General features: G+C 34.0%; 1 protein-coding gene across 2 annotated transcripts in view; it reads right to left on the reverse strand.

Moving 5' to 3' along the window:
- Positions 1–513: 513 nt before the first annotated feature.
- Positions 514–26,582, reverse strand: part of LOC141543048 (putative ankyrin repeat domain-containing protein 26-like protein) — a 57,683-nt gene continuing 31,614 nt past the window's right edge. For both annotated transcript variants that reach the window (XM_074267856.1, XM_074267857.1), the window contains 3 exons: positions 15,413–15,452; positions 2,811–2,880; positions 514–676 (listed from right to left, as the gene is read on the reverse strand). In XM_074267856.1, coding sequence (XP_074123957.1) covers positions 665–676; positions 2,811–2,880; positions 15,413–15,452 — 122 coding nt within the window. In that variant the 3' untranslated portion in view covers positions 514–664. The remainder of the gene's footprint in view (positions 677–2,810; positions 2,881–15,412; positions 15,453–26,582) is intronic.

The raw sequence follows: 26,582 nt of genomic DNA on the forward strand, positions 1-26,582 counted from the left end.
TTAAGTTTTCATATAATTTGGATAAATGTATTTAGAATAACATAGCAATCAAAAAATTGAGAGTGTACTTTCTGTTATTTGCTTGCATTTTTTGTTTTCCTTCTCAAGTTTTTTTTTCTTTCTTTCTAGATCCGTTTTTTTTTTTTTTCTCATGCGGCAAGATAACTATGTAAATATGTATACATAACATATATTGGACTACCTGCCTTCGAGGGGAGGGGTTGGGGGGAAGGAAAATAAAAGTTGGAACAGAAGGTTTTGCAAGGGTAAATGTTGAAAAATTACCCATGCTATTATTTTGTAAATAAAAAGTTATAAGAAAAAAAAATTGAGAGTGTCGTCTACCTAATTTTTTTTGATAAAGCAAAAAATTATAACACAAACACTGTTTTTGTCATTTCAGGGTACTAGGTGGCTATGTAGGTAATTAGGTAACCAAAAATAAATCAGTTCTATGCTTTTAAAATATAAAATGGAAATAGAAAAAATAGAGAACATATGAATTTTAAAATTGTTTTACATTATTTTTAATATTATTTATTTGGATCAATCAATTCTACCTTTTTTATCCATGGAAGGTGTACCCAAAACAAATCCAGTATTGGAAGCTTTCTTTAAATTGCTGGCTTGGAGAGGAGGGAGTATATATTGTTCAATTTGCTTGCTATAAATATGTCTAAAATAAAAGATAAAATATAATAAGTCTATATCAATCAAGATAAAATTATATGTGACAAGTGTAGGTACATTTCAAATCAAATCATCACTAAATTTTTTTATTGTTTTAACAAAGTCTGAAGAACAAAATTAATCATTCACACTAGATGCAATAAACATCTTCAGAATCAGTATTATAGTCATTAATTAATCAGTATTAGGCCATTAATTCTAATGGCTCTATTTTATCAATTAAATAACTTCATTTCATAAAGATTACTCTTGTCTAAGGTCACACAGAGGGTGAGAAGCATGATCTCTCCCCAGATCTCCTGACTCCAAATTGAGCATCCATTTATGATCCTTTTTAGTTAGCACTCATGTGAAGGCATACAAGACATAATGTGATTTTACCTAAAACTAACTTTAGGTCTCATACAGTTGAGAGGGGTCAGCAAGAGATTAAAATAGAAACATACAACAAACCCTACAGTTTCTATAAATGTGCATTATTATTAAATGATATAACTTTTGTGAAGATGTAGAATATATATATATATATTATATATATAATATATATATATATATATATATATATATATATATATATATATATATATACTTTCTTGATCTAGTAATTTGTGTTACAGATTTTGAATCCTCCCTGATGATCTGCTGGGCACATGACTATGTTCTCTTTTGTTTTGCTGTATTTTGTTTTTTTATTTCTTTTTTGTTTTCTTTTTTTCTTAATTGGATTTTTCAAATAAAATATATTTTAAAAATAAAATGCCACAGAAAAATAAAAGAAAATTACAAATAATGGGAAATACATACTACCAATATATAACACCAATATACTACTAACAGAACTGCACATTGGTCAAGGTGGTTTAGAGAACAACATAATAGAGTCATAAAATTGATCATATATTCTGACTCCATTGTTATGGAATTCTAATACTGAGAATTTATTTTTAATAGAACACAGGAAGGAAAAATAGGATCTAGGTATACAAAAATATTCATAGCTATTCTAGCCATTTTTAACAACAACAACAAAAAAAATGGAAGCAATTTATACAACCAACATTTGGAGAAAAGCAGTATTATGGAATAGATCATAGACTGGGAACTAGAAGGGATCCAAAGTATCATTTAGAAAACAACAACAAAAAAAAACTATCATACATTTAAGAGTGGCAGTCATGGTATATGAAGCCTGGTCCTCTGTTCCAAATCTAATACACTTTTCAGTGCATAGATAAATACAAAGGTACAAGGAATTATATAGAAATATTAGCAGAAAATAAATTGTATTAATGTTGATTTCACCTGTTGTGCCACAGTACCCTTTTATTGTCCTGCCTCAGTTTCCCTAGTGGTCCTGCTTCAATTTCCCTTAATTGATCTGCCTCAATCCCCTTGGTTACAATACCACTCTTCCCTTCTAATCATTAGAACTGATATGATTTAGGGCTGGCTAGGCTAAGATTATAAACTGTAAATATTTAATTCAGATATCTTGTATCTGGAGAAAGACCTTGTATCTTAGACATGATGACCCCAGACCTTCCCTACTTATCAGAATATCTGGTGCTTCCCCCCATTCTGTCATTGTTCTTGATCCCAATTTATTAGAATGTCTGGTGCTCCCCCGACCCTGTCAGAACCAGATTGATTAGTCCATTCACGCTCTCAGTGCTCTGACTCTGCCCCTGCTTTAGTGTACCCTGATAGCTGGGAGCCATGGACATATACATACTTCATGGGAAACACACATTAGCTGCTATATGCTTTGAGACATCAGCCCTGGGAGAAACATGCCCCCAGAACAATTTATTTTCAAATAAAATATTAAAAACTCTCCAATCTCTATCTTGCCTCAGGTTCTCTGGCATTACACATCTCGTTTTTCAGAAAGCACACACATACACCAACAAAACAAAAATTAAAAGAAAGCTTGACACAAGACAAAAACTTATTTGCTTTTACCTCATTTGAGGTAAAATCTCAATCTATTACAGTTCTTTTAGGTCTTTAATGTGTTAAACACTAAAGAGATTATATTTACTATATAGTTTTTAACAAATCAAAGCAGCCTCCGAACTGAAATTTAAAAGTAGGAAAAAAATTCAATAAAGAAATCTTACCTCCTTTTCAGAACTAATTTTGTCATCCACGCTTGGCCAGGAATCATCAGCTCCTGGTTTTTCAGAGAGTCTTTTAAAAAGAAAACAAAAATTAGTAGTTTTATTCCCAGAAGACAATCATCAACAAGGAAGGTCTCTTAGGTGTTTGTTACAAGGTGCTGTACCACCAAATGACACATTACAAAGAATGACTTAATATTTCAATCATTCCTATTCCAACACTCATTTTTGCCAAGAAGATATTGGTGTAGAGGCTATCAGTGGATATTTCCTCCAGGATAATCTCTTCCTATTTTTACACTTCGCTAAAGTTGACAAATGAACATAAAGGGTCATTATACATCACAGAATCAAAACCCTACAATCTATTTGTAATAGGTCCCTGTTTACTGTGCCTTTGTTACTAGCTTCTGACAAACATTTTCACCGAGTTATTTTTTTTTAAAGTTACCCTCCCCAAGTTTCAACCCTAGATATGAGTTGTATCTGCTGCTGTTCAATAATTTGAATGATGTCTTGACTCTTTGTGACCCCATTTGGCATTTTATTGGCAAAGGTACCAAAGAGGTTTGTCATTTCTTTTCCCAGCTTGTTTCATAGATGAGGAAACTGAGGCAAACAGGATTAATTGCCTTGCCCTGGAGTCACAAACTAATAAGTATCTGATCCAGATTAGAACTCATAAAGATGAGTCTTGTCAATTCCAAGGCCAGGACTCTACTTACTGCTTTCCCTTTTTGCCCTTGAGATACATGAATTGCTCATACCTTCCAGGCTCAGAAATGTATTTAATATAAGGGCAACCATTCCTAGGTATAATATAATCATTGATGAACCTGGTGTAATCTATGATAGAATATCAACCATTTGTATAATAAATTAAGACATATGCTTTTTGGTTTGGAATGTCCATTTCCTACCCACCACTAATCCAAGTGCACTATTTTCTTCAGGACCTAATCGAAGACATCCCCTTACAGAAGATTTCCATGAACCACTGAATCCGAAAAATCAATTCAGTAAAAAATTTACCTGGTTCTTTATATGTACATGCAATAAAATTATTAGTCTATCTTCCTTGCTAGAAATATTTGGTACATTTGCTGTGGTAATCTTCTTTCAGGGAATTTCAACTCTACATTTATCAATTTATTTGGGGAGGAGGGGCAGGAGAGTTGGGTTCAGAATTCAAGAGACTGGGGTATATATGACTTGTGATGGCTTGATGCAGGGAACTTCCAGAGGGAAATAATGCAGATTGGCAACTGTTGTTTGTCAGAGAGTTGCTGGGAACACTTGCTGAGGGAAATTGAACCCAGTTTTTCTTTACTCCCAGATTCGCTCCCTTGCCCAGCAAACCCAAGGTCTTTCTCTTTTCAGTTCCTTAGGATCTGTTACTATCAAGACAGTTTTCTTTTTATAATTCTAATCCTTTATAGACACCCCCAATTTCCTTTTTCTTCTCCTTAACCTTGCCAACTGACTTTCCATATTTGATTTTGTTTTTTTTTTTTTAAACATCTTCCTTTTCAGCTGAAATCCATCTCCAACCCCTCCTCATAGCCTTCACGTTATCCTCTTATGTCCTCCTCTGTCATTTCAAATCCTTCTCCTTGGGCACACTTTCTTTACTTCCTTTAGATAGAATCTTCAGCTCAAGTCACTTCAATTTTTCAAGGTCTCCTGAATTTCTTTATTATTATCTTTCAATTTTATCTTTTTTTCTAAATTCTCAAGACTAAAAAAAATTATATTTACATTTCCTTCTCCTTAAATTTAGATCTAAAAGAATTCATTCTGTCCCCATTCATAGGAATAATGTAAATAATGCAACAAGTCTGTCAACCATAATCCCATACCATAGAAGATCTGTTTCCTGGGACTGTTTTATCAGCATATCTAAGACTAACTCAATCATCTCATTAAGGATCCTGCAACTACATATAGACACAATCTACATAAGAGTTTGTTCTTACTAAGTCCCTCTCTGTCCTCTCCCAACTTCTCCCTAATTGCCTCCTTACTCTCTAGATCAACATGCTACTTCCCTCACCCACTTTCTTCTAACTTTAAAAAGCCAAATCACTGGAAGCATCTTGCTCATTCATACATGATTTAACCCATGAGTTTCTCATATTTATAAATGCCATCCTTTGTGGTTGTGATAAATCTCTCTGGTGAATTGATTACGCTACAAATTGCTCTTTCAACTGATGCCTGGGTACTTCATATATCTGATATTTCTTTTTTATACAAGTAGAAAAAAAAGTATCAAATATTCAGCTTTTCTGCATGACAGTATTCTTCCCACTGACCTTCTGACACAATCACTCCCTTTTTTGCCTCTTGTATTTTCTCTTTTTGATTTATTTTTTTCAAAAACTTCTAGGAATAATCCATTCTACTTGATCATCTAGAACTAGAAAGGCTTTTCTCCTTAAACTTCTTCTCTATTAAGACTTCTATATAAATCTTGTAACTGGAATCAACAAAGAGAATAGAATCTGTGGGTCACTGAAAAATAACATTCTATACTGTGGGAAAATGAGGTCCCTAACAACTAATGCTTTGCCACATTAGCTTCTAGGAATTTCAGAGATTTTTTTAAAGACTATCCACTTCTCAAAATACAATGCCAGATTCCCCACGTCTCTAATTGGGAACAATTGCCAAAGGTTCAAAGTGAGAAGCAGCTTTCCACTATTGTTGTCCATGAGGGGTCCCAGCAGAAACCATTCACCAGAATGGCCCCTCTTCTTTTTTATTACTTCTCTCCTTGCTGAGAAATTTCCAATTCCATTTATTGTCTTGACTTAGGACCTTGGTCCCAGTGACATTCCCTCCCCATGTTGATAACTCCTTTCCCTGAGCACTTGGATAAATTACCACAAGTATAAGATGATACCTATTTGCACTGCAGATGTGCCTAAAAAAGCTTTTGAGAAATGCTTATCAGGTGACTAATACATAGTACAGCCATATAAAAGAACATAGCTGGTTCATTGGTCATCCAATAGAATTATTTTTAATAGCTATATTGGGACATTGTGGCTAGGAATTAGGTATGGGATAAAAATATAATGGATTCAAGTTCTTCATCACATAATAATTTTGTAAACCCAAGCCAGTACCTTAATCCTTCAGTGTTCCCAAACAAAATTCTTAATACAGTTGCCAATCCAATAGATAAATCAGCACACACAAACGTGGTGGGAGTCTGGTGTTCAGTCCCAGCACAGCCTAGACCAGCAGAGTCCAGCCCCTCTCAGCACAATTAATCAACTAGAGCTTCATTGGGGCAGGACACAACTAACAGCTCCAGGGTAGAAAAGAGTGCTTGGGGTCAGATTCCTATCAAGATTTTTGAAAACAGCTGCACAAAACTGTTGAAGTATGGGAGGATGCATCCTTCATCCTGGAGACAAAGCCCTACTTTAACAAACTGTCAAAAGCCCAGCAATAGATTAGGAAGATGAGCAGAAAATAAAAGTTTCTGACATCTGAAAGTTATAATGGTGACAAGGAGGATCAAAACACACTCAGAAGATGATAAAGTCAAAGCTCCTACATCCAAATCTCCAAGAAAAGTAGCAATTGGATTCAGGCCATGGAAGAGCTCAAAAGGGACTTTGAAAATCAAGGAAGAGAGATAGAGGAAAAATTAGGGCAAGAATTGAGAGAGTGCAAAAGGAAATACAAAAATCTAATGAGGAAAAGAATGCCTTAAAAAGCAAAACTGGTCAACTAGAGGGAGGAGGTAAAATCTCACTGAAGACAACAATTCCTTAAAAAAAAACGGAATTGAGCAAATGGAAGCACATGGACTTTATGAGGCATCAAGATGCCATGAAACAAACCCAAAAAAAAGTGAAATAACTTATTGGACAAACAACTGACCTGGAAAATAGATTCAGGAGAGAGAATTTGTAAAGTATTAGTCTAAGCTGAAAGTCATGATCAAAAAAAGATCCTGGAATCATATTTCAAGAAATTATCAAGGAAAACTGTCCTGATATTCTAGAAGCTGAAGGTAAAATAAAAATTGAAAGAATCCACTCATGACCTCCTGAAAAAGATTACAAAATAAAACTCCCATGAATATTACAGCCAAATTCCAGAACTCCCAGGTCAAGGAGAAAATATTGCAAGCATCCTGAAAGAAACAATTCAAGATTAGTGAAGCCACACTCAGAACACAAATTTTAGCAGCTTCTACTTTAAAAGCACTGGAGGGCTTATAATGATATGCTGGAGACCAATAAAGCTAGGATAGCAATCAAGAATCACCTACCCAGCAAAACTGAGTATAATCCTTCAGAGGAAGAAGCCATTCAGTCAAGATTTTCACACTTTTGTGATAAGACCAGAGCTGAAAGGAAAATGTGATTTTCAAATACAGAACTCTGCAGAAGCATAAGGAGATAATCAGGAAAGTGAAATCATAAAGGACTTGAGGTTCATCTGTTTATATTCCTACATGGGAGGAATAATACTTGTAACTCATTAGAACATTTTCTTTTTTATGGAAGTTAAAAGGAGTATATCTAAATAGAAGGCCCAGGTATGAGTTGAATCTGGAGGGATAATATCTTTTTTAAAATTAATGAACTTAAGAGATGAAAGGGGAATGTACTGACTAAAGTGGAATGGTGAAAAGTATCTGCCAAAAAAAAAAAAAGGAAAAAACTTTTATAATAAAGTACATGAGGGAAGGAGAGGGTGAGTGAGTGCACCTTTCTCTAATCAGATTGTCTCAAATAGAAGTAACATACATACTCAATAGGGGTATAAAAATCTATCTTACCCTTCAAGAAAACAGCAGCAGAATGAGATGTGGGCAGAGGCAGGAGAGAGATAAAAACGAGGGCATTTTAGGGGAGAAATGGTCAGTAGCAAAACACTTTTGAAAAGGAAGAGGATGAAAGGAGAGAGAGAATAAATGGGTGAAAATACAATTAGCAATAGTAATTGTAAAAAACAAATTCCAAGCAAGAATCTCTGATAGAATATTATGTTTTCTGAAAAATGATGAGCAGGATACTCTCAGGGAAAAAAAAAGAATTGAAAAGTTTTCTATGAAGAAATTGAAATGTACTACATACAAAGAAATAGCTATGTTCTGGAATAAATAGATGTAAATGACTTTGTTATTCTCAGAAGTAGAATATTCCCCATGCACTCTGAAGAACTTATGAAGAAAAATCCCATCCATAACGAGAGAAGGAACTGATGATGTCTGAATATGGATCAAGGCATTCTCTATTACTCTATATCTTTATTTTTTCTTCATTTTTATTGAGGGTTTTTATTTTCATTAGGGTGAAAGATCTATGCTTTCTTTCATAACTTGACTTTTATGGAAAAGTTTTGCATAATTTTACATGTGGTTACTTAATTGTGTGTGGGCGTAAAGGAGAGAATTAGAACTCAAAAAAATCTTAAAAACAAATATAAAAAAGTTTTGAATGTAATTGGGGAAAATATTTAAGAAATTAAAGGAAAAAATAAAAAAAAATAAGCAGGCATGTGTGCATGCACACATGCAGAGATATATATAGTGTACATACATACATGTGTATGTTTATTAGTGTGTTTTGCAAATTTTTTTAGTACTATATATTTATACACATAACATATATACATATTACCTATTAGATGTGTAGTAAACCTAATTTTTTGAAAGATAATGAAGAGGGGCGGAGCCAAGATGGCGGAGAAGAAACACACGACTCAGTGAACGTCCTCACTCCCTCACAACCAATTAGATAAATTAAGTCTCAAAATCAGCTCAGGACTGATAGATACCACAAGGATTGGAAGCACGACTTACCAGCTGAAGAGAATCTGGAGTTTCAACAGGAAAGGTCAGTTCTCAGGGGAGGAATAAGAAAGACCAGCACAGACGGTGGGGTAGGGGCACACTGCGCCCATTGCGCTGGGAAGGGCTCTGGGATCAGAGAAGCCACTGAGATAAAGGAATCTGGCACAGGCTGTTAGCTCTTCTCTGCTAATTATTTAGCAGTTCAGAAGAGAAAGCCAAAATATTTTAAAACTCAGATTAGATTTCCCACCCCCCCCACCCTGGGGGTGACTCGGCAGACTCGGCACCAGGGGGTGTGGCCTCAGCTACCTCCTGAGAATAGTTAAGAGACTGACAAGTGGGTGGATACGGCCCAAGGCAACACACACTGCCTAGCTTAGCTGGAGGGAGTGGAACTCAGCTCCAGGAAGTCCCAGAGAAGCGGAACCTTTGAACTAGGGACCGCGGTTTCTGGCAGACACTTCCAGTTTGAGCGCAGGGGCTTCTTACGTCACCTGCTGCAGACATCCACTCCCCACCCGGACACATAGGCTGAGCTTCTTGCTGTCTTCACTATTCTACGCCCTCGAAGCACAGTAGTGCTAATCACCTCTGAGGCACTCCCAGGGAGAGGGTGGGGAACTCTCTCCCAGAGCTCTATCTTAGCTCCGGCGCAGGGGCCGCTGCATCCATCCAGTCTGGGAGGAAGCTGGTAAAGAAGTAAATAATTTCCTACCCCAGGGACAGACCCCAAAACATTTTTTAAGTATGAGCAAAAAAGCTAGAAAAACTATAGATTCCTTCTATACAGAGAAAGAGCGGGTACCCAACCCCGAGGAAGTTAACAGCAAAGATTCAGAAGATAACAACCTAAAGGGGAACGATTCCTGCCCCCCATCACATAACTCTCTCCTAGAAGAAGCTCTTAAGAAATTGAGGGAGATCGAAGAAAAATGGGGCAAGGAAAGGGAAGTTATGATAGAGAATAACAACGTCCTGAAATTGGAGTTGGAAAAAATAAAGAATTCACAGGAGATGCAGGGAAACAAAATTTATGAATTAGAAAAGGTTAAAAAAACACAGGAAAGTAGGATTTCTGAATTGGAAAAGATAAAAAAGTCTCAAGAAAATAGAATTTCTGAATTGGAAAAAGAAAATAATACTCAAAAAAAAATTAGGGAAATGGAAAAAAATTCAATAGAGCAAAATAACTCATTTAAAAACGAAATTGGGCATTTACAAAAAGAACTAAAAACTGTGAAAGAAGAAAATAACTCCTTAAAAGTCAGGATGGAACAAATAGAAATGAATGATTCACAGAGAACCCAAGAATCAGTCAAACAAAACAAAAAAAAATGAGAAGCTGGAGAACAACGTCAAATACTTACTGGGAAAATCTATAGACCTGGAAAATAGATCTAGGAGAGATAATCTGCGGATTATTGGACTTCCAGAAAACTATGACCAAAAAAAGAGCCTAGATTCTATTTTACAGGAAATTATCAAAGAGAACTGTCCAGAGATAATAGAAACAGAAGGGAAAGTAGATGTGGAAAGAATTCATCGAACTCCTTCTGAAATAGACCCTAAAAAAAGAACACCACGGAATATTGTGGCTAAGCTGTAGAATTACCACACAAAGGAGAAAATCCTGCAAGCAGCTAGAAAAAAACAATTTAAATACCAAGGTGCCACAATAAGGGTCACCCAAGATCTGGCTGCCTCCACATTAAAAGATAGAAGGGCCTGGAACCTGATATTCCGTAAGGCAAAAGATCAAGGACTGCAACCAAGAATGAACTACCCAGCTAAGTTTAGCATCTTTTTCCACGGAAGAAGATGGTCATTCAATGAAACAGAGGAATTCTATATGTTTCTAAGAAAAAAACCAGACTTAAACAAAAAATTTGATCTACATCCACAAGACTGAAGAGAAACAGAAAAAGGTACACAGAACCCTTGAGAACTGTAACTCTGTTGTGGGTATATAAAAAATACTCAAGGATAATTTGATTTTACTGATATAAAAGAAAAAAAGGGGGGTGTAGTAAAGGGAAGGAGGTCGGTTCAGAAAAAGGGGAAGGAGTGATAAAAAGAGGGAAACTACATCCCAGGAAGAGACATAGAAAATATACCATATCTGAGGGAACTTAGTGAGGGGGAGAATCATTGTGTGAATCTTACTCTCATCAGAAGAGGCTCAAAGAGTAAATAATTAACATATTTGTTTTTCAGAGAATTTTCTCTCACCTCATTAAAAGGGGGGAGAGGAAAAGGGAAAAGGAGAAGGGGAATAAGTGAAGGGACTTGGAGGGAGGGGGGAGGGATCCTAAAAAAAAAAAAAAAAAAAAAAGAGGGAGGGTTGCGCGTCACAAGGGGGGTCTGTAAATTAAATATCGGGGAGGGGGATCAGGGGGGTCAAGGGAAAAAAGCATAATCTGGGGATAATACGATGGCAGGAAATACAGAATTAGTAATTTTAACTGTAAATGTAAATGGGATGAACGATCCCATCAAACGGAGACGGATAGTAGATTGGATCAAAAAGCAGAACCCTACAATATGTTGCCTACAGGAAACACACTTAAAGCAGGGAGATACATACAGAGTAAAGGTAAAAGGTTGGAACAGAGCCTATTATGCTTCAGGTAAAGCCAAAAAAGCAGGGGTAGCTATCCTTATCTCAGATCAAGCAAAAGCAGAAGTAGATCTCGTTAAAAAAGATAAGGAAGGAAACTATATCCTGCTGAAAGGTAGCATAAATAATGAAGCCATATCAATACTAAACATATATGCACCAAGTGGTATAGCATCTAACTTTCTAAAGGAAAAGTTAAGAGAACTGCAAGAAGAAATAGACAGTAAAACTATAATAGTGGGAGATCTCAACCTTGCACTCTCAGATTTAGACAAATCAAACCACAAAACAAACAAGAAAAAAATTAAAAAAGTAAATAGAACATTAGAAAAACTAGGTATGATAGACCTTTGGAGAAAACTGAATGGCAATAGGAAGGAATATACTTTCTTCTCAGCAGTTCATGGATCCTATACAAAAATTGACCATATACTAGGACATAAAGATCTCAAAATTAAATGTAGGAAGGCAGAAATAATAAATGCCTTCTTCTCAGATCACAATGCAATAAAAGCTACATTCAGTAAAAAGTTAGGGGTAAATAGACCAAAAAGTAATTGGAAACTGAATAATCTCATCTTAAAGAATGACTGGGTGAAAGAGCAAATTATAGAAACAATTAACAATTTCACCCAAGATAATGATAATGATGAGACATCATATCAAAATCTTTGGGATGCAGCTAAAGCGGTAATAAGGGGAAATTTTATATCTTTAGAGGCTTATTTGAAGAAAATTGAGAAAGAGAAGATTAACGAATTGGGCTTACAACTTAAAAGGCTAGAAAAAGACCAAATTATAAACCCCCAACCAAAAATTAAACTCGAAATACAAAAATTAAAAGGAGAAATCAATAAAATTGAAAGTAAAAAAACTATTGAATTAATAAATAAAACCAAGAGTTGGTTTTATGAAAAAGACAATAAAATAGATAAACCTTTGGTAAATTTGATCAAAAAAAAGAAAGAGGAAAATCAGATTGATAGTCTTACAAATGAAAAGGGGGATCCTTCCACCAATGAAGAGGAAATTAGAGAAATAATAAGGAGTTACTTTGCCCAACTTTATGCCAATAAATTTGATAACTTAAGTGAAATGGATGACTTCCTCCAAAAATATAGGCTCCCTAGATTAACAGAGGAGGAGATAAATTGCTTAAATAGTCCCATTTCAGAAAAAGAAATAGAACAAGCTATTAATCAACTCCCCAGGAAAAAATCCCCAGGGCCAGATGGATTCACATGTGAATTCTACCAAACATTTAAAGAACAATTAGCCCCAATGTTATATAAATTATTTGAAAAAATAGGGGATGAAGGAGTCCTACCAAATTCCTTTTATGACACAGACATGGTACTGATACCTAAACCTGGTAGATCGAAAACTGAGAAAGAAAATTATAGACCAATCTCCTTAATGAATATTGATGCTAAAATCTTAAATAAGATATTAGCAAAAAGACTTCAGAAAATCATCTCCAAGATAATACACTATGATCAAGTAGGATTTATTCCAGGAATGCAGGGCTGGTTTAATATTAGGAAAACTATTAATATAATTGACCATATTAATAATCAAATTAATAAGAACCATATGATCATCTCAATAGATGCAGAAAAAGCATTTGACAAAATCCAACATCCATTCCTACTAAAAACTCTTGAGAGTATAGGAATAAATGGATTATTCCTTAGAATAATCAGGAGCATATATTTAAGACCGTCAGTAAGCATAATATGCAATAGAAATAAACTGCAACCTTTCCCAGTAAGATCAGGAGTGAAACAAGGTTGCCCACTATCACCATTACTATTCAATATAGTACTAGAAACGCTAGCCTCGGCAATAAGAGCCGAGAAAGAGATTCAAGGAATTAGAGTAGGAAATGAGGAAATTAAACTATCACTTTTTGCAGATGACATGATGGTATACTTAGAGAACCCCAAAGACTCTGCTAAAAAGCTACTAGAAATAATTCAAAATTTCAGCAAAGTGGCAGGATACAAAATAAATCCACATAAATCCTCGGCATTTTTATATATCACTAACAAAATGCAACAGCAAGAGATACAAAGAGAAATTCCATTCCAAACAAATGTTGAGAGCATAAAATATTTGGGAATCCATCTACCAAAGAAAAGTCAGGAATTATATGAGAAAAATTACAAAACACTTGCCACAAAAATAAAATCAGATTTAAATAATTGGAAAGACATTCAGTGTTCTTGGATAGGCCGAGCGAATATAATAAAGATGACAATACTCCCCAAACTAATCTATTTATTTAGTGCTATACCAATCAGACTCCCAAGAAACTATTTTAATGACCTAGAAAAAATAACAACAAAATTCATATGGAAGAATAAAAGGTCAAGAATTGCAAGGGAACTAATGAAAAAAAACTCAGAGGAAGGTGGTCTAAGTGTACCTGATCTAAAGCTATATTATATAGCAGCAGTCACCAAAACCATTTGGTATTGGCTAAGAAATAGACCGGTAGATCAGTGGAACAGATTAGATACAAAGGACAAAAAAGGGTACATCTATAGCAATCTAATCTTTGACAAACCCAAAGATTCCAACATTAGGGATAAAAATTCATTATTCGGAAAAAACTGTTGGGAAAACTGGAAATTAGTAGGGCAGAAATTAGATATGGATCCACACTTAACACCATATACCAAGATAAGATCAAAATGGGTCCATGATTTAGGCATAAAGAGGGAGATAATAAATAGATTAGAGGAACAGAGGATAATCTACCTCTCAGACTTGTGGAGGAGGAAGGAATTTATGACCAGAGGAGAACTAGAGATCATTATTGATCACAAAATAGAAGATTTTGATTACATCAAACTAAAAAGTTTCTGTACAAATAATACTAATGCAAACAAGATTAGAAGGGAAGTAACAAATTGGGAAAATATTTTTAAAAACAAAGGTTCTGACAAAGGTCTCATTTCCAAAATATATAGAGAACTGACCATAATTTATAAGAAACCAAACCATTCTCCAATTGATAAATGGTCAAAGGATATGAACAGACAATTCTCAGAGGAAGAAATTGAAACTATATCCACTCACATGAAAGAGTGTTCCAAATCACTACTGATCAGAGAAATGCAAATTAAGACCACTCTGAGATACCACTACACACCTGTCAGATTGGCTAAGATGACAGGAACAAATAATGACAAATGTTGGAGGGGATGTGGGGAAATTGGGACACTAATACATTGCTGGTGGAGTTGTGAAAGAATCCAGCCATTCTGGAGAGCAATCTGGAATTATGCCCAAAAAGTTATCAAACTGTGCATACCCTTTGACCCAGCAGCGCTACTACTGGGATTATATCCCAAAGAAATACTAAAGAGCGGAAAGAGACCTATATGTGCCAAAATGTTTGTGGCAGCTCTTTTTGTTGTAGCTAGAAACTGGAAGATGAATGGATGTCCATCAGTTGGAGAATGGTTGGGTAAATTGTGGTATATGAAAGTTATGGAATATTATTGCTCAGTAAGAAATGACCAGCAGGAGGAATACAGAGAGGGTTGGAGAGACTTAAATCAACTGATGCTGAGTGAAATGAGCAGAACCAGAAGATCACTGTATACTTCAACAACGATACTGTATGAGGATGTATTCTGATGGAAGTGGAAATCTTCAACATAAAGAAGATCCATCTCACTTCCAGTTGATCAATGATGGACAGAGGTAGCTACACCCAGAGAAGAAACACTGGGAGGGGAATGTAAATTGTTAGCACTAATATCTGTCTGCCCAGGTTGCATGTACCTTCGGATTCTAATGTTTATTGTGCAACAAGAAAATGATATTCACACACATGTATTGTACTTAGACTATATTGTAACACATGTAAAATGTATGGTATTGCCTGTCGTCGGGGGGAGGGAATAAGGGAGGGGGGGTAATTTGGAAAAATGAATACAAGGGATAATATTATAAAATATATATATATATATAATAAAAACAATTTAAAAAAAAAAAAAAAAAAGAAAGATAATGAAGATAAAATATGGGAATTGGTTAAATTGAAGATACACCTTTTGGGGACATGAGAGTCTGCTTTGCTTTGGATTGAAAAACCTGTTGAAGATGGATCATGAGGATTAACTAAAAGAAATGTTAACTTGTAAAACCTACCTTTGTATAGAGGCTTCTGAAGAATTTTCTTCTGATATAACTAAAATACAATAAAAACTTAAATATTAAAACATGAAATTAATATGAAAAGCATAATTTTAGTGCATTTCTACAATTTTTTTGAGCAATGACAATATGATTTAAACAGAATTATGCTGTAAATAAATGTCTTTAAGTAAAAGAGGTGGTATTAAAGTATTAGATATCTGTTACTGATTTGGTTACATTAACTGTGCACGAGCAAGCTGCTGACAGCATCTCTCTAGCAAATATTGTGGAAGGAACAAGAGGGAACAAGCTGCCATATCATGATTAATCTCGGCTTTTTATGTAAGTAGATTGAGAAAAATGACATGACATTTTTAGCTCTTCTCCATGAGCAAAAGGTCCAAAACCTCTTCAATCCCTAGAAGGGGCCGATGAGTTTCAAACCAAGATAGCATCTCTTTTCAAGCTTTCTTGAGGAGAGAAGCTAAAAACAAAAATAAAACTTATGATGTACAATGCATATCTATTATTTCTTCTGACCTTCAAAAGAAAGACGTCAGCTCAATTCATATAGAACAAAGTATCTAGTGCTTCTCCCTGGTTAGTTTTGGTCAGGAAATAATTTTAGTGTATTAATTTTTAAAAGGATAAAGTTTTAAGTCTTTTAAAGCTTGTGGCACATTGTCTCTAGTCTTATTTCATACCACAAACATGATTCCAAGAGGAAGTCTTAAGTTATGTGGCAAAGAAACATTTACATAATAAAGCAAAGTAGAAAAATCATGGTTTGTGGGCTTCTACATAACTACCTCTCCAGGCCTTCTTATGGGACAGGATCAGAAACAGCTTAAGTCCCATGGTTTAGGATCACATTTTTTTTAACTAGAATGTAATCAACTAGCAATACAGAATGATCGCAAAAAAACTTCCATATACTTGGTAATTACAAGGACACATTGAAAACTGAATCAAGATCTGAGAAAGGGCAGGATGATCTTCCTTCCCTTTTTGTAGCACATAAGCGATTAAGCTGAATTATACACAGGCAAACAAAATAAGACAGTCTGCAAAACTATCTTATTAGTTTATCTTTATGTAAAACATGGAGTATACTTATAATAGGAATATGATAATTAATGAACATAATATCAATATAAACATGAACAGAATTAATTCAATCCAATAAGGAATAATACAAAAAGACAACTACTATAAAATAGTTTTAAAAACAATAAGAATTTCAAACAAAATCTTTATATTTCAGATTAAAAGTTCAAACTTTTAAGATTAAAAAAAATACTAGAAATGCTAAACAGATTCATCTACCACGTTCCCCCTGAAACCATCTTTAAATCATTGTTAACAAAATGATCAAAGCTTCTCAAGTTCAAAAACTGTACACAACATTTTAATGGCATACCAGAGACAAAATATCAATATAATGGTTTCTATCCTATTTTGTTCTATGTAACACTTACGCTAAACAAAAAGAGTCAGACAACACCCAAAATAAAATTGAAACTAAAGCAAAATCTTTAGTAATTTATTCTTTGAGCAAACACTATTTGGTTGTTTCCCTGAAATTCTTGTTCCTGATGTATGCACTGAAGTTTCCTGCATTTTTATATCCCTCTGAGAATAGGCATAAAAGGGATAAAACATGAAATAATGAAATCCGAAAAAAAAAAAAGGTGAAGATAAGCAATTCTATTCCAAAAGGAATATAGGAATTGATAGTAGAGTTTATTTGATTTTCTAAATTATATTTTAAACTACTAATTATTAAAGTCTATTTACAAAAAAGGACATTATTAAAACTTAATGAGGCAGAGTCAACTAATTTTCTCTTACTAACTGTGTTTTACTTCCTCATTTCCAAAGTTTTTTGCCAATCTACCAACTGGGATTTCTCTTCAAAAACACATAATCACCATCCATTCAATTAATCTACTACTTATGATATGGTTCTCTTTATTTATTTCCAATTGTGTTCCATATAAAATAACACAATATTAAAAACATAGCTAACTCAATAAGTGCTGTTGTAAAGAAAGTCATTATGTGGTACTACAGAAAAAGCAGGGCAAAAAGTGAAAGGCAATTTACCCAACCAATACAAGTAAAATGACCTCTTTTTCTTCCCATGACCATGGGGATATGAAACATTGATAAATTTAAGCAACTTTATGTTTGCTAGAAAACATATGTTTTTTTCTCTGGCATATTTTCCTATTCCATGAGGAATGAGTGGTTTTTAAAATGAAATTCATATAAGTAAGTGCCACAAGTATATACATATGTATATCAAAAAACTAAAACGACATAAAATGCATTTTAGTCCAAAACTACATTGAATAAAACTTAATTTCTAGAGAATTTATAACATCCATCCTCACTTTATAAGTTATCAGGGATATAAGTGATCAGTTTAATATGGAGATATGCATATGTAATATGCATACATATATGCATATGTAATATGCATACATATATGCATATTACATATGCATATCTCCATATTAAATACATACATACATATGAAAGTGAGGTTGATACCAAGCAACTTTTTGATAACAGTATTATTGAGAATAGGGAAAATCAGTTTAACCAGTCCAAATAAATATAGGTCACTTTGGCTATGAACTTTTGATGATAGAGAACATTTTATTTTATTGTCTTCTCCATCCCCCAAAATGACATTCCTTTAAAATGTCTTGAACACACAGAATTAGTATTGCAAGTATTTCATATTCACTTAAGAACTGTACATTTCTCTATTTAATCTGGGCAGAAAAAACAGGTTATATCCCCATTAATTTGTTTTAAAATGATGATGTCATAAATATACAAAATATTAAGTTTCAAAACATTAACTATCATATAATAAACAATCGCTCCCTATCAAATAAAAAATAATTTAATAGATTCATGTAATTTAGTACTAGAAGGAAGACTTAGCAATTATCTAATAGAATTTCTTTACTTTAGAGATAATAAAATTTAGTGGTTAAATGATATTCCAGGATGTCCTAATTCCAAACTTTGTCTTTTTACCACTGCAAAATAAAAATAATAAAACCCGGGACTATGAAAATTGCCTTTTTTTTCCAAAACTAAAGGAAAACTACTATTAATAGAAATTTTTAATAAATGATGCAGTTGGACTGGACTACCTGTAAAGTAATTTCCATTCCAAGTTTTTGATTTTATTAATTACTTTTCATTGAAGAGAAAATGTTTCTTTTTAAAAAGCAAAGTTTCTGGACATTTCCCCTAAAAGATAAATTTCAAAGATTATGAGGATAAAAGTTATGTGAAGAAAACAATTTGAAAACATTAAAACAATATTTTAATGTAAATTATTCCTGTTACCTACCAGAAAGGATAAAATACAGAAGAATTAAGAATTAAAAAACTACCAATGGCTACATTTTTTTCATTTCGAAAAAAAAAAAAAATGAAAGCAGACGGTTGGAATAACCAACCATTTGCTTTCATTCTATGGTTGATACTCTTTTTCTTTTCTTTTCCTTCTTTTTTTTGAGCAATAAAATATTAGAACAGTAAAAATTGAGTTGGAAAGGATCTCAGAGACCACCTACTCCAATCTCATTATTTCAGAGAACAGAAATCTACAGGTGAGAAATGTCAAGTGACTTGTTCACATTCATATAAGGAGTATGAGGGGTGGGATTTGAACCCAGGAGATATGACTTGAATCTGTTTGAATCTGTGTTCTTTCCACTATACTATGTCAAATTGTCTTAACTGAAGATGCTAAGTGTAATAGGATATTTCCCCAAATGCTAGGTACATAGCACTCTATCTTCAGTGTTACCCAAATAGACTGTGAAAGTAGTGGTCACGTAGGTCTGTGTACCAATTTAGACATAAAGTGGTATTTATGACTAAAAAGTTTTACAAATTATGAATTAAAGATTTTCAGGTAATCATGGAGACAAGCAAAGAAGTGCTGGAAATGATAAAATGCACAATGAAAGTCATGCTATAGGATAGTATTTATGTGATATAAAATATTTTGTGAAGGAGGTAGACAACAATGAGTCCTACAACACACTTGCCTTGCCATATTATTCATGATAGGAATCAAATCAAAGATACTAAAAAATGAATCAACACAGAAATACATTGTTTAGAATAGGTGAAATTCCAGAGGATATTCCAAACTTTCGCTTTATGTTTGTAAATAGAAACAAAAGAATACAGATTCAAAGAGATGAAAAAGCTATTTTGTGGTAGAGCCAGAACTAGACCACAGGATCCTGTCTGCCTTCTCTTATCTATACTACAGCACTGTCTCATTTGAGAAGGATATTAGTTTTATTTGTTGCATTTGTCATTCAGTGGCTCATGGTATTAATCATGATGACTTATACAGGAAGATGAAAATACGCATTTAAAGTCATGGTTGTACAAAAAAAACAAATTGAATATCTATTTTCAGAGAGCAGAGAAATAAAAAAAGAACTTTTGGAATTAAATGTTATGGATGAATTGTGGACTTTCCATTATAATCCTGAATTAAAATATCAAAGTCTCAAATAGAAATAGTTAGGGAGTGCTCAATCACAGAATATAATAATTTTTCAAAGTACCAGAAAACTCATAAATTAAGAATTTTGAACAAAACTGGGGTTATTCATAATTAATATCTACAAAAGAATGCAAAAATTAATGGCAAGAAAGCAAGATGTTAGTTCCTTGTGTGTTAAAAAGGACTCCAAGCCACAGGACCAAGACTAGCATATTCATTCTTCATGATAAAAGTTCCAATTTGAAAATATAATTTTTAAGAACCTTATATGCAAAGGAAGAAAAAATGTTCTTCACCTTCTTATTGCTCTAAGCTGTGCCCCAAAACGACTAAGATTTTAGGTTTATGGTGACAAATCTTCTTAAGTTCAAGTGAACTGAGAGATCACCAGGTTAGATATTACTATTACATTTGCCTATCAAATAATGAATTTTACCATTTTTTTCTGAATAGAAAATAAAATGGAACAAATACATTGTGGAAGATGAGCATTTGAGGGAAAACAAGTACATTTTATAATAGCAAATCATTATAATTAACTCTTCTTTTTATATTTTCTTTTTTTTTTTTTGAGAGGTAAATTAACATTTGTTCTTTTTATTTGCTTATAACATCACTCTTTATGTCTAAATAATGAATTCATTTCCATCTTATTTTGGTATACAGTGTTAGATGTGGGTCAATGCCTACTTTTTTTTTTAATTTTTATTTTATTTTATAATTATAACATTTTTTTGACAGTACATATGCATGGGTAATTTTTTACAACATTATCCCTTGCACTTACTTCTATTCAGATTTTTTCCCTTCCTCCCCAACCCCCTCCCCCAGATGGCAAGCAGTCTTATATATGTTAAATATATTACAGTATATTCTAGATACAATATATGTGTGTAGAACCGAATTTTTTGTTGCACAGGAAGAATTGGATTCAGAAGGTAAAAATAACAGTTTACATTCATTTCCCAGTGTTCCTTATCTGGATGTAGCTGGTTCTGTCCATCATTAATCAATTGGAATTGGATTAGCTCTTCTCTATGTTGAAGAAATCCACTTCCATCAGCATACATCCTCGTACAGTATCATTGTTGAAGTATATAATGATCTTCTGGTTCTGCTTGTTTCACTCAGCATCAGTTGATGTAAGTCTCTCCAAGCCTCTCTGTATTTCTCCTGTTGGTCATTTCTTATAGAACAATAATATTCCATAACATTCATATACCATAGTTTACCCAACCATTCTCCAATTGATGGACATCCATTCATCTTCCAGCTTCTAGCCACTATGAAAAGGGCTGCCACAAACATTTTGGCACATACAGGACCCTTTCCCTTCTTTAGTAGTTCCTTGGGGTATAAGCCCAGTAGTAGTATGGCTGGGTCAAAGGGTATGTACATTTTGATAACTTTTTGGGCATAATTCCAGATTGCTCTCCAGAATGGTTGGATTCTTTCACAACTCCACCAACAATGCATCAGTGTCCCAGTTTTCCCACAGCCCCTCCAACATTCATTGTTATTTGTTCCTGTCATCTTAGCCAATCTGACAGGTGTGTAATGATACCTCAGAGTTGTCTTAATTTGCATTTCTCTGATCAATAGTGATTTGGAACACTCTTTCATATGAGTGGAAATAGTTTTAATTTCATCATCTGAAAATTGTCTGTTCATATCCTTTGACCATTTATCAATTGGAGAATGGTTTGATTTCTTATAAATTAAAGTCAATTCTCTGTATATTTTGGAGATGAGGCCTTTATCAGAACCTTTAACTGTAAAAATTTTTTCCCAATTTGTTACTTCCCTTCTAATCTTGTTTGCATTAGTTTTGTTTGTGCAGAAACTTTTTAATTTGGTGTAATCAAAATGTTCTATTTTGTGATCAATAATGGTCTCTAGTTCTCCCTTGGACACAAACTCCTTCCTCCTCCACAAGTCTGAGAGGTAAAGCATCCCATGTTCCTCCAATTTATTTATGATTTCGTTCTTTATGCCTAAATCTTGGACCCATTTTGATCTAATCTTAGTATGTGGTGTTAAATGTGGGTCCATGCCTAGTTTCTGCCATACTAATTTCCAGTTTTCCCAGCAGTTTTTGTCAAATAATGAATTCTTATCCCAAAATTCGGGATCTTTGGGTTTGTCAAAGATTAGATTGCTATTTTTATTCACTATCTTGCCCTGTGAACCTAACCTATGCCACTGATCAACTAGTCTATTTCTTAGCCAATACCAAATGGTTTTGGTGACTGTTGCTTTATAATATAGCTTTAAATCAGGTACACTTAGACCACCTTCCTCTGACTTTTTTTTCATTAGTTCCCTTGCAATTCTCGACCTTTTATTCTTCCATATGAATTTTATTGTTATTTTTTCTAGGTCATTGAAATAGTGTCTTGGGAGTCTGATTGGTATAGCACTAAATAAATAGATTAGTTTGGGGAGTATTGTCATCTTTATTATATTCGCTCGGCCTATCCAAGAACACTGAATGTCTTTCCAATTATTTAAATCTGACTTTATTTTTGTGGCAAGTGTTTTGTAATTTTGCTCATATAATTCCTGACTCTCCTTTGGTAGATATATTCCCAAATATTTTATACTATTGACTGTTATTTTGAATGGAATTTCTCTTTGTATCTCTTGCTGTTGGATTGTGTTGGTAATGTATAAAAATCCTGAGGATTTATGTGGATTTATTTTGTATCCTGCGACTTTGCTAAAATTCTGAATTATTTCTAATAGCTTTTTAGCAGAGTCTTTGGGGTTCTCTAAGTATACCATCATGTCATCTGCGAAAAGTGACAATTTGATTTCTTCATTTCCTACTCTAATTCCTTGGATCTCTTTCTCGGCTCTTATTGCCGAGGCTAGCGTTTCTAGTACTATATTGAATAGTAATGGTGATAGTGGGCAACCTTGTTTCACTCCTGATCTTACAGGGAAAGGTTCTAGTTTATCACCATTACATATGATGTTTACTGAAGGTTTTAAATATATGCTCCTTATTATTTTAAGGAATAGTCCATTTATTCCTATACTCTCAAGCGTTTTTAGTAGGAATGGATGATGGATTTTATCAAATGCCTTTTCTGCATCTATTGAGATGATCATATGGTTTTTATTAATTTGATTATTAATATGGTCAATTATACTAATAGTTTTCCTAATATTAAACCAGCCCTGCATTCCTGGTATAAATCCCACTTGGTCATAGTGTATTATCCTGGGGATGATTTTCTGAAGTCTATTTGCTAATATCTTATTTAAGATTTTAGCATCAATATTCATTAAGGAAATTGGTCTATAGTTTTCTTTCTCAGTTTTCGATCTACCTGCTTTAGGTATCAGTACCATGTCTGTGTCATAGAAGGAATTTGGTAGGACTCCTTCAATCCCTATTTTTTCAAATAGTTTACATAGCATTGGAGTTAGTTGTTCTTTAAATGTTTGGTAGAATTCACCTGTAAATCCATCTGGTCCTGGGGACTTTTTCTTAGGAAGTTGGTTAATAGCTTGGTCTATTTCTTTTTCTGAGATGGGACTATTTAGACTACTTACTTCTTCCTCTGTTAATCTGGGCAAGCTATATTTTTGAAGGTATTCTTCCATTTCATTTAAGTTATCGAATTTATCGGCATAATGTTGAGCAAAGTAGCTCCTAACTATTGTTCTAATTTCCTCTTCATTAGTGGTGAGTTCACCCTTTTCATTTTCAAGACTATCAATTTGCTTTTTCTCTTTCCTTTTTTAATCAGGTTTACTAAGGGTTTGTCTATTTTGTTGGTTTTTTCATAAAACCAACTCTTAGTTTTATTAATTAATTCAATAGTTTTTTTACTTTCAATTTTATTAATCTCACCTTTTATTTTTTGAATTTCAAGTTTTGTGTTTGTCTGGGGGTTTTTAATTTGTTCCTTTTCTAGCAATTTTAGTTGTAAGCCCAATTCGTTGGCCCTCTCTTTCTCTATTTTATGCAAGTAGGCCTGTAGAGATATAAAACTTCCCCTTATTACTGCCTTGGCTGTATCCCACACATTTTGGTATGATGTCTCATTATTGTCATTTTCTTGGGTGAAGTTATTAATTATGTCTATGATTTGCTGTTTTACCCAATCATTCTTTAGTATAAGATTATTTAGTTTCCAATTATTTTTTGGTCTATTTTCCCCTGGCTTTTTATTAAATGTTATTTTGATTGCATTATGGTCTGAAAAGGATGCATTTACTATTTCTGCCTTACTGCATTTGATTTTGAGGTTTTTATGCCCTAGTATATGATCAATTTTTGTATAGGTTCCATGAACTGCTGAGAAGAAAGTATATTCCTTTCTGTCTCCATTTAGCTTTCGCCAAAGATCTATCATATCAAACTTTTCTAGTATTCTATTTACCTCTTTGACTTCTTTCTTATTTATTTTGTGGTTTGATTTATCTAATTCTGAGAGTGCAAGGTTGAGATCTCCCGCTATTATAGTTTTGCTATCTATTTCCTCTTGCAGCTCTCTTAATTTCTCTTTTAAGAATTTAGATGCTGCACCACTTGGTGCATATATGTTTAATATTGATACTGCTTCATTATTGATGCTACCCTTTAGCAGGATATAATGCCCTTCCTTATCTCTTTTAATTAGATCAATTTTTGTTTTTGCTTGATCTGAGATGAGGATGGCTACTCCTGCTTTTTTGGTTTTGCCTGAAGCATAATAGATTCTGCTCCACCCTTTTACTTTTAGTTTGAATGTCTCACCCTGTTTCAGGTGTGTTTCCTGTAAACAACATATAGTAGGATTCTGACTTTTAATCCAGTCTGCTAACTGCTTCCTCTTTATGAGGCAGTTTGCCCCATTCACATTTATGGTTAGAAGGACTAATTCTATATTGCTTGCCATCCTATTAACCCCTGCTTATGCTTTTCCCCTTTCCTTCCCTTTTACCCTCCTATCCAGTATTAAACTGGTGAACACCACTTGCTTTTCACAACCCTCCCTTTTTAGGATCCCTCCCCCACCTTAAAGATCCTCCCCTTATTTTACCCCTTTTCCTCGAAATTACTGTATTCCCTTCCCCTTAGCTTACTCCTTCCCTTTCACTTTTCAATGAAGTGGAAGAAGTTTCACCATAAATCGAATATGTCTATTGATACACGCCATGTTCATCTCCCTCCTTTCTTTCTTTCAGATATAATAGGTTACCTTTGCCTCTTCATGAGATGTAGTACCACCACTTTACACTTTTTTATGATATAATCTCCTTTCCACCTCTAGCTTCTAAGACAAATTGTACATATGTTCTTTATATATTTTTTTTTGACAGAAGTATAGTTCTCAAGATTTCTTTTTACCTTTTTAGAAATCTCTTGAGTTCTGTATTTGAAGATCAAACCTTTTATGTAGGTCTGGTTTTTTCATCAAAAATAGATGGAATTCATTTATTTCGTTAAATGTCCATCTTCTTCCCTGGAAAACGATGCTCATTCTTGCTGGGTAAGTTATTCTTGGCTGCATACCAAGTTCCTTAGCCTTTTGGAATGTCATGTTCCAGGCCCTGCGTTCTTTTAATGTGGACGCTGCTAGATCCTGGGTTATCCTTATTGTGGATCCTCCATATCTGAATTGCTTTTTTCTAGCAGCTTCCAATATCTTTTCCTTTGTCTGATGGTTATTGAACTTGGCCACTATATTTCTTGGCGTTTTGATTTTAGGGTCCCTTTCAGTAGGTGATAGATGAATTTTTTCAATGTCTATTTTACCCTCTGTTTCCAGAATGTCTGGGCAGTTCTCTTTGATAATTTCCTCGAAAATGGTGTCCAAGCTCTTTTTTTCCTCCCATTTTTCATGGAGTCCGATTATTCTCAAATTGTCTCTCCTGGATCTGTTTTCCAGGTCTGTTGTCTTTCTGGTAAGGTACTTGACAGTCTTTTCAATTGTTTCATTTCTCTGGTTTTGCTTGACTCCCTCTTGGTTTCTCCTTGAGTCATTCATTTCTACTTGCTCCAGTCTAATTTTCAATGATGTATTTTCTTCACTCAATTTTTTATATCTCTTTGTAATTGTCCAATTGAGTTTTTATCTTCTATGGAATTTTTTTCCATTTTATCCATTTTATTTTTTAGAGAGCTGATTTCTTTTTCCAGCTCACTAATCCTGTTTTCCTTGGAGTTGTTTACCTTTTCCAGCTCACTAATCTTGTTTCTCAGTGATTTGATTTCTTTATCCACTTTGAATGCATGGGATGACTTCTCCAGGCTCTCTTGCCAAGCTTCCCTTTCCTTTTCCCATTTCTCTTCCAGCTCTCTTGTGAGAGCCTTTTTTTTTTCCTCTATGAGGTTCTTTTGTATTGAGGAGCAGCTTATATCCCTCCCAGGGGATACATCTGGGGACAGTCTGTTCCTAGTCTCCTCAGCATTTGAAGTCTGCTCTCTCTCCACACAGAAGCTGTCAATGGTTAGAGCCCTTTTGAATTTTTTGTTCATTTTGTCAGAGCAGGAATCAAAGAAAACAAACTGACAAGAGAAACAATTGGTCTGTTTTGCGGGGGATGGGGCTGGATGGTATTAATGGGCTTCCTCTACAGACTGGGGGTAGGGCAGCAGAGAGGCACTAACAGAACAGCAATGATTGTACT

The sequence above is a fragment of the Sminthopsis crassicaudata genome, chromosome 5 (genome assembly GCF_048593235.1).
Source record: "Sminthopsis crassicaudata isolate SCR6 chromosome 5, ASM4859323v1, whole genome shotgun sequence".
Lineage (NCBI taxonomy): Eukaryota > Metazoa > Chordata > Mammalia > Dasyuromorphia > Dasyuridae > Sminthopsis > Sminthopsis crassicaudata.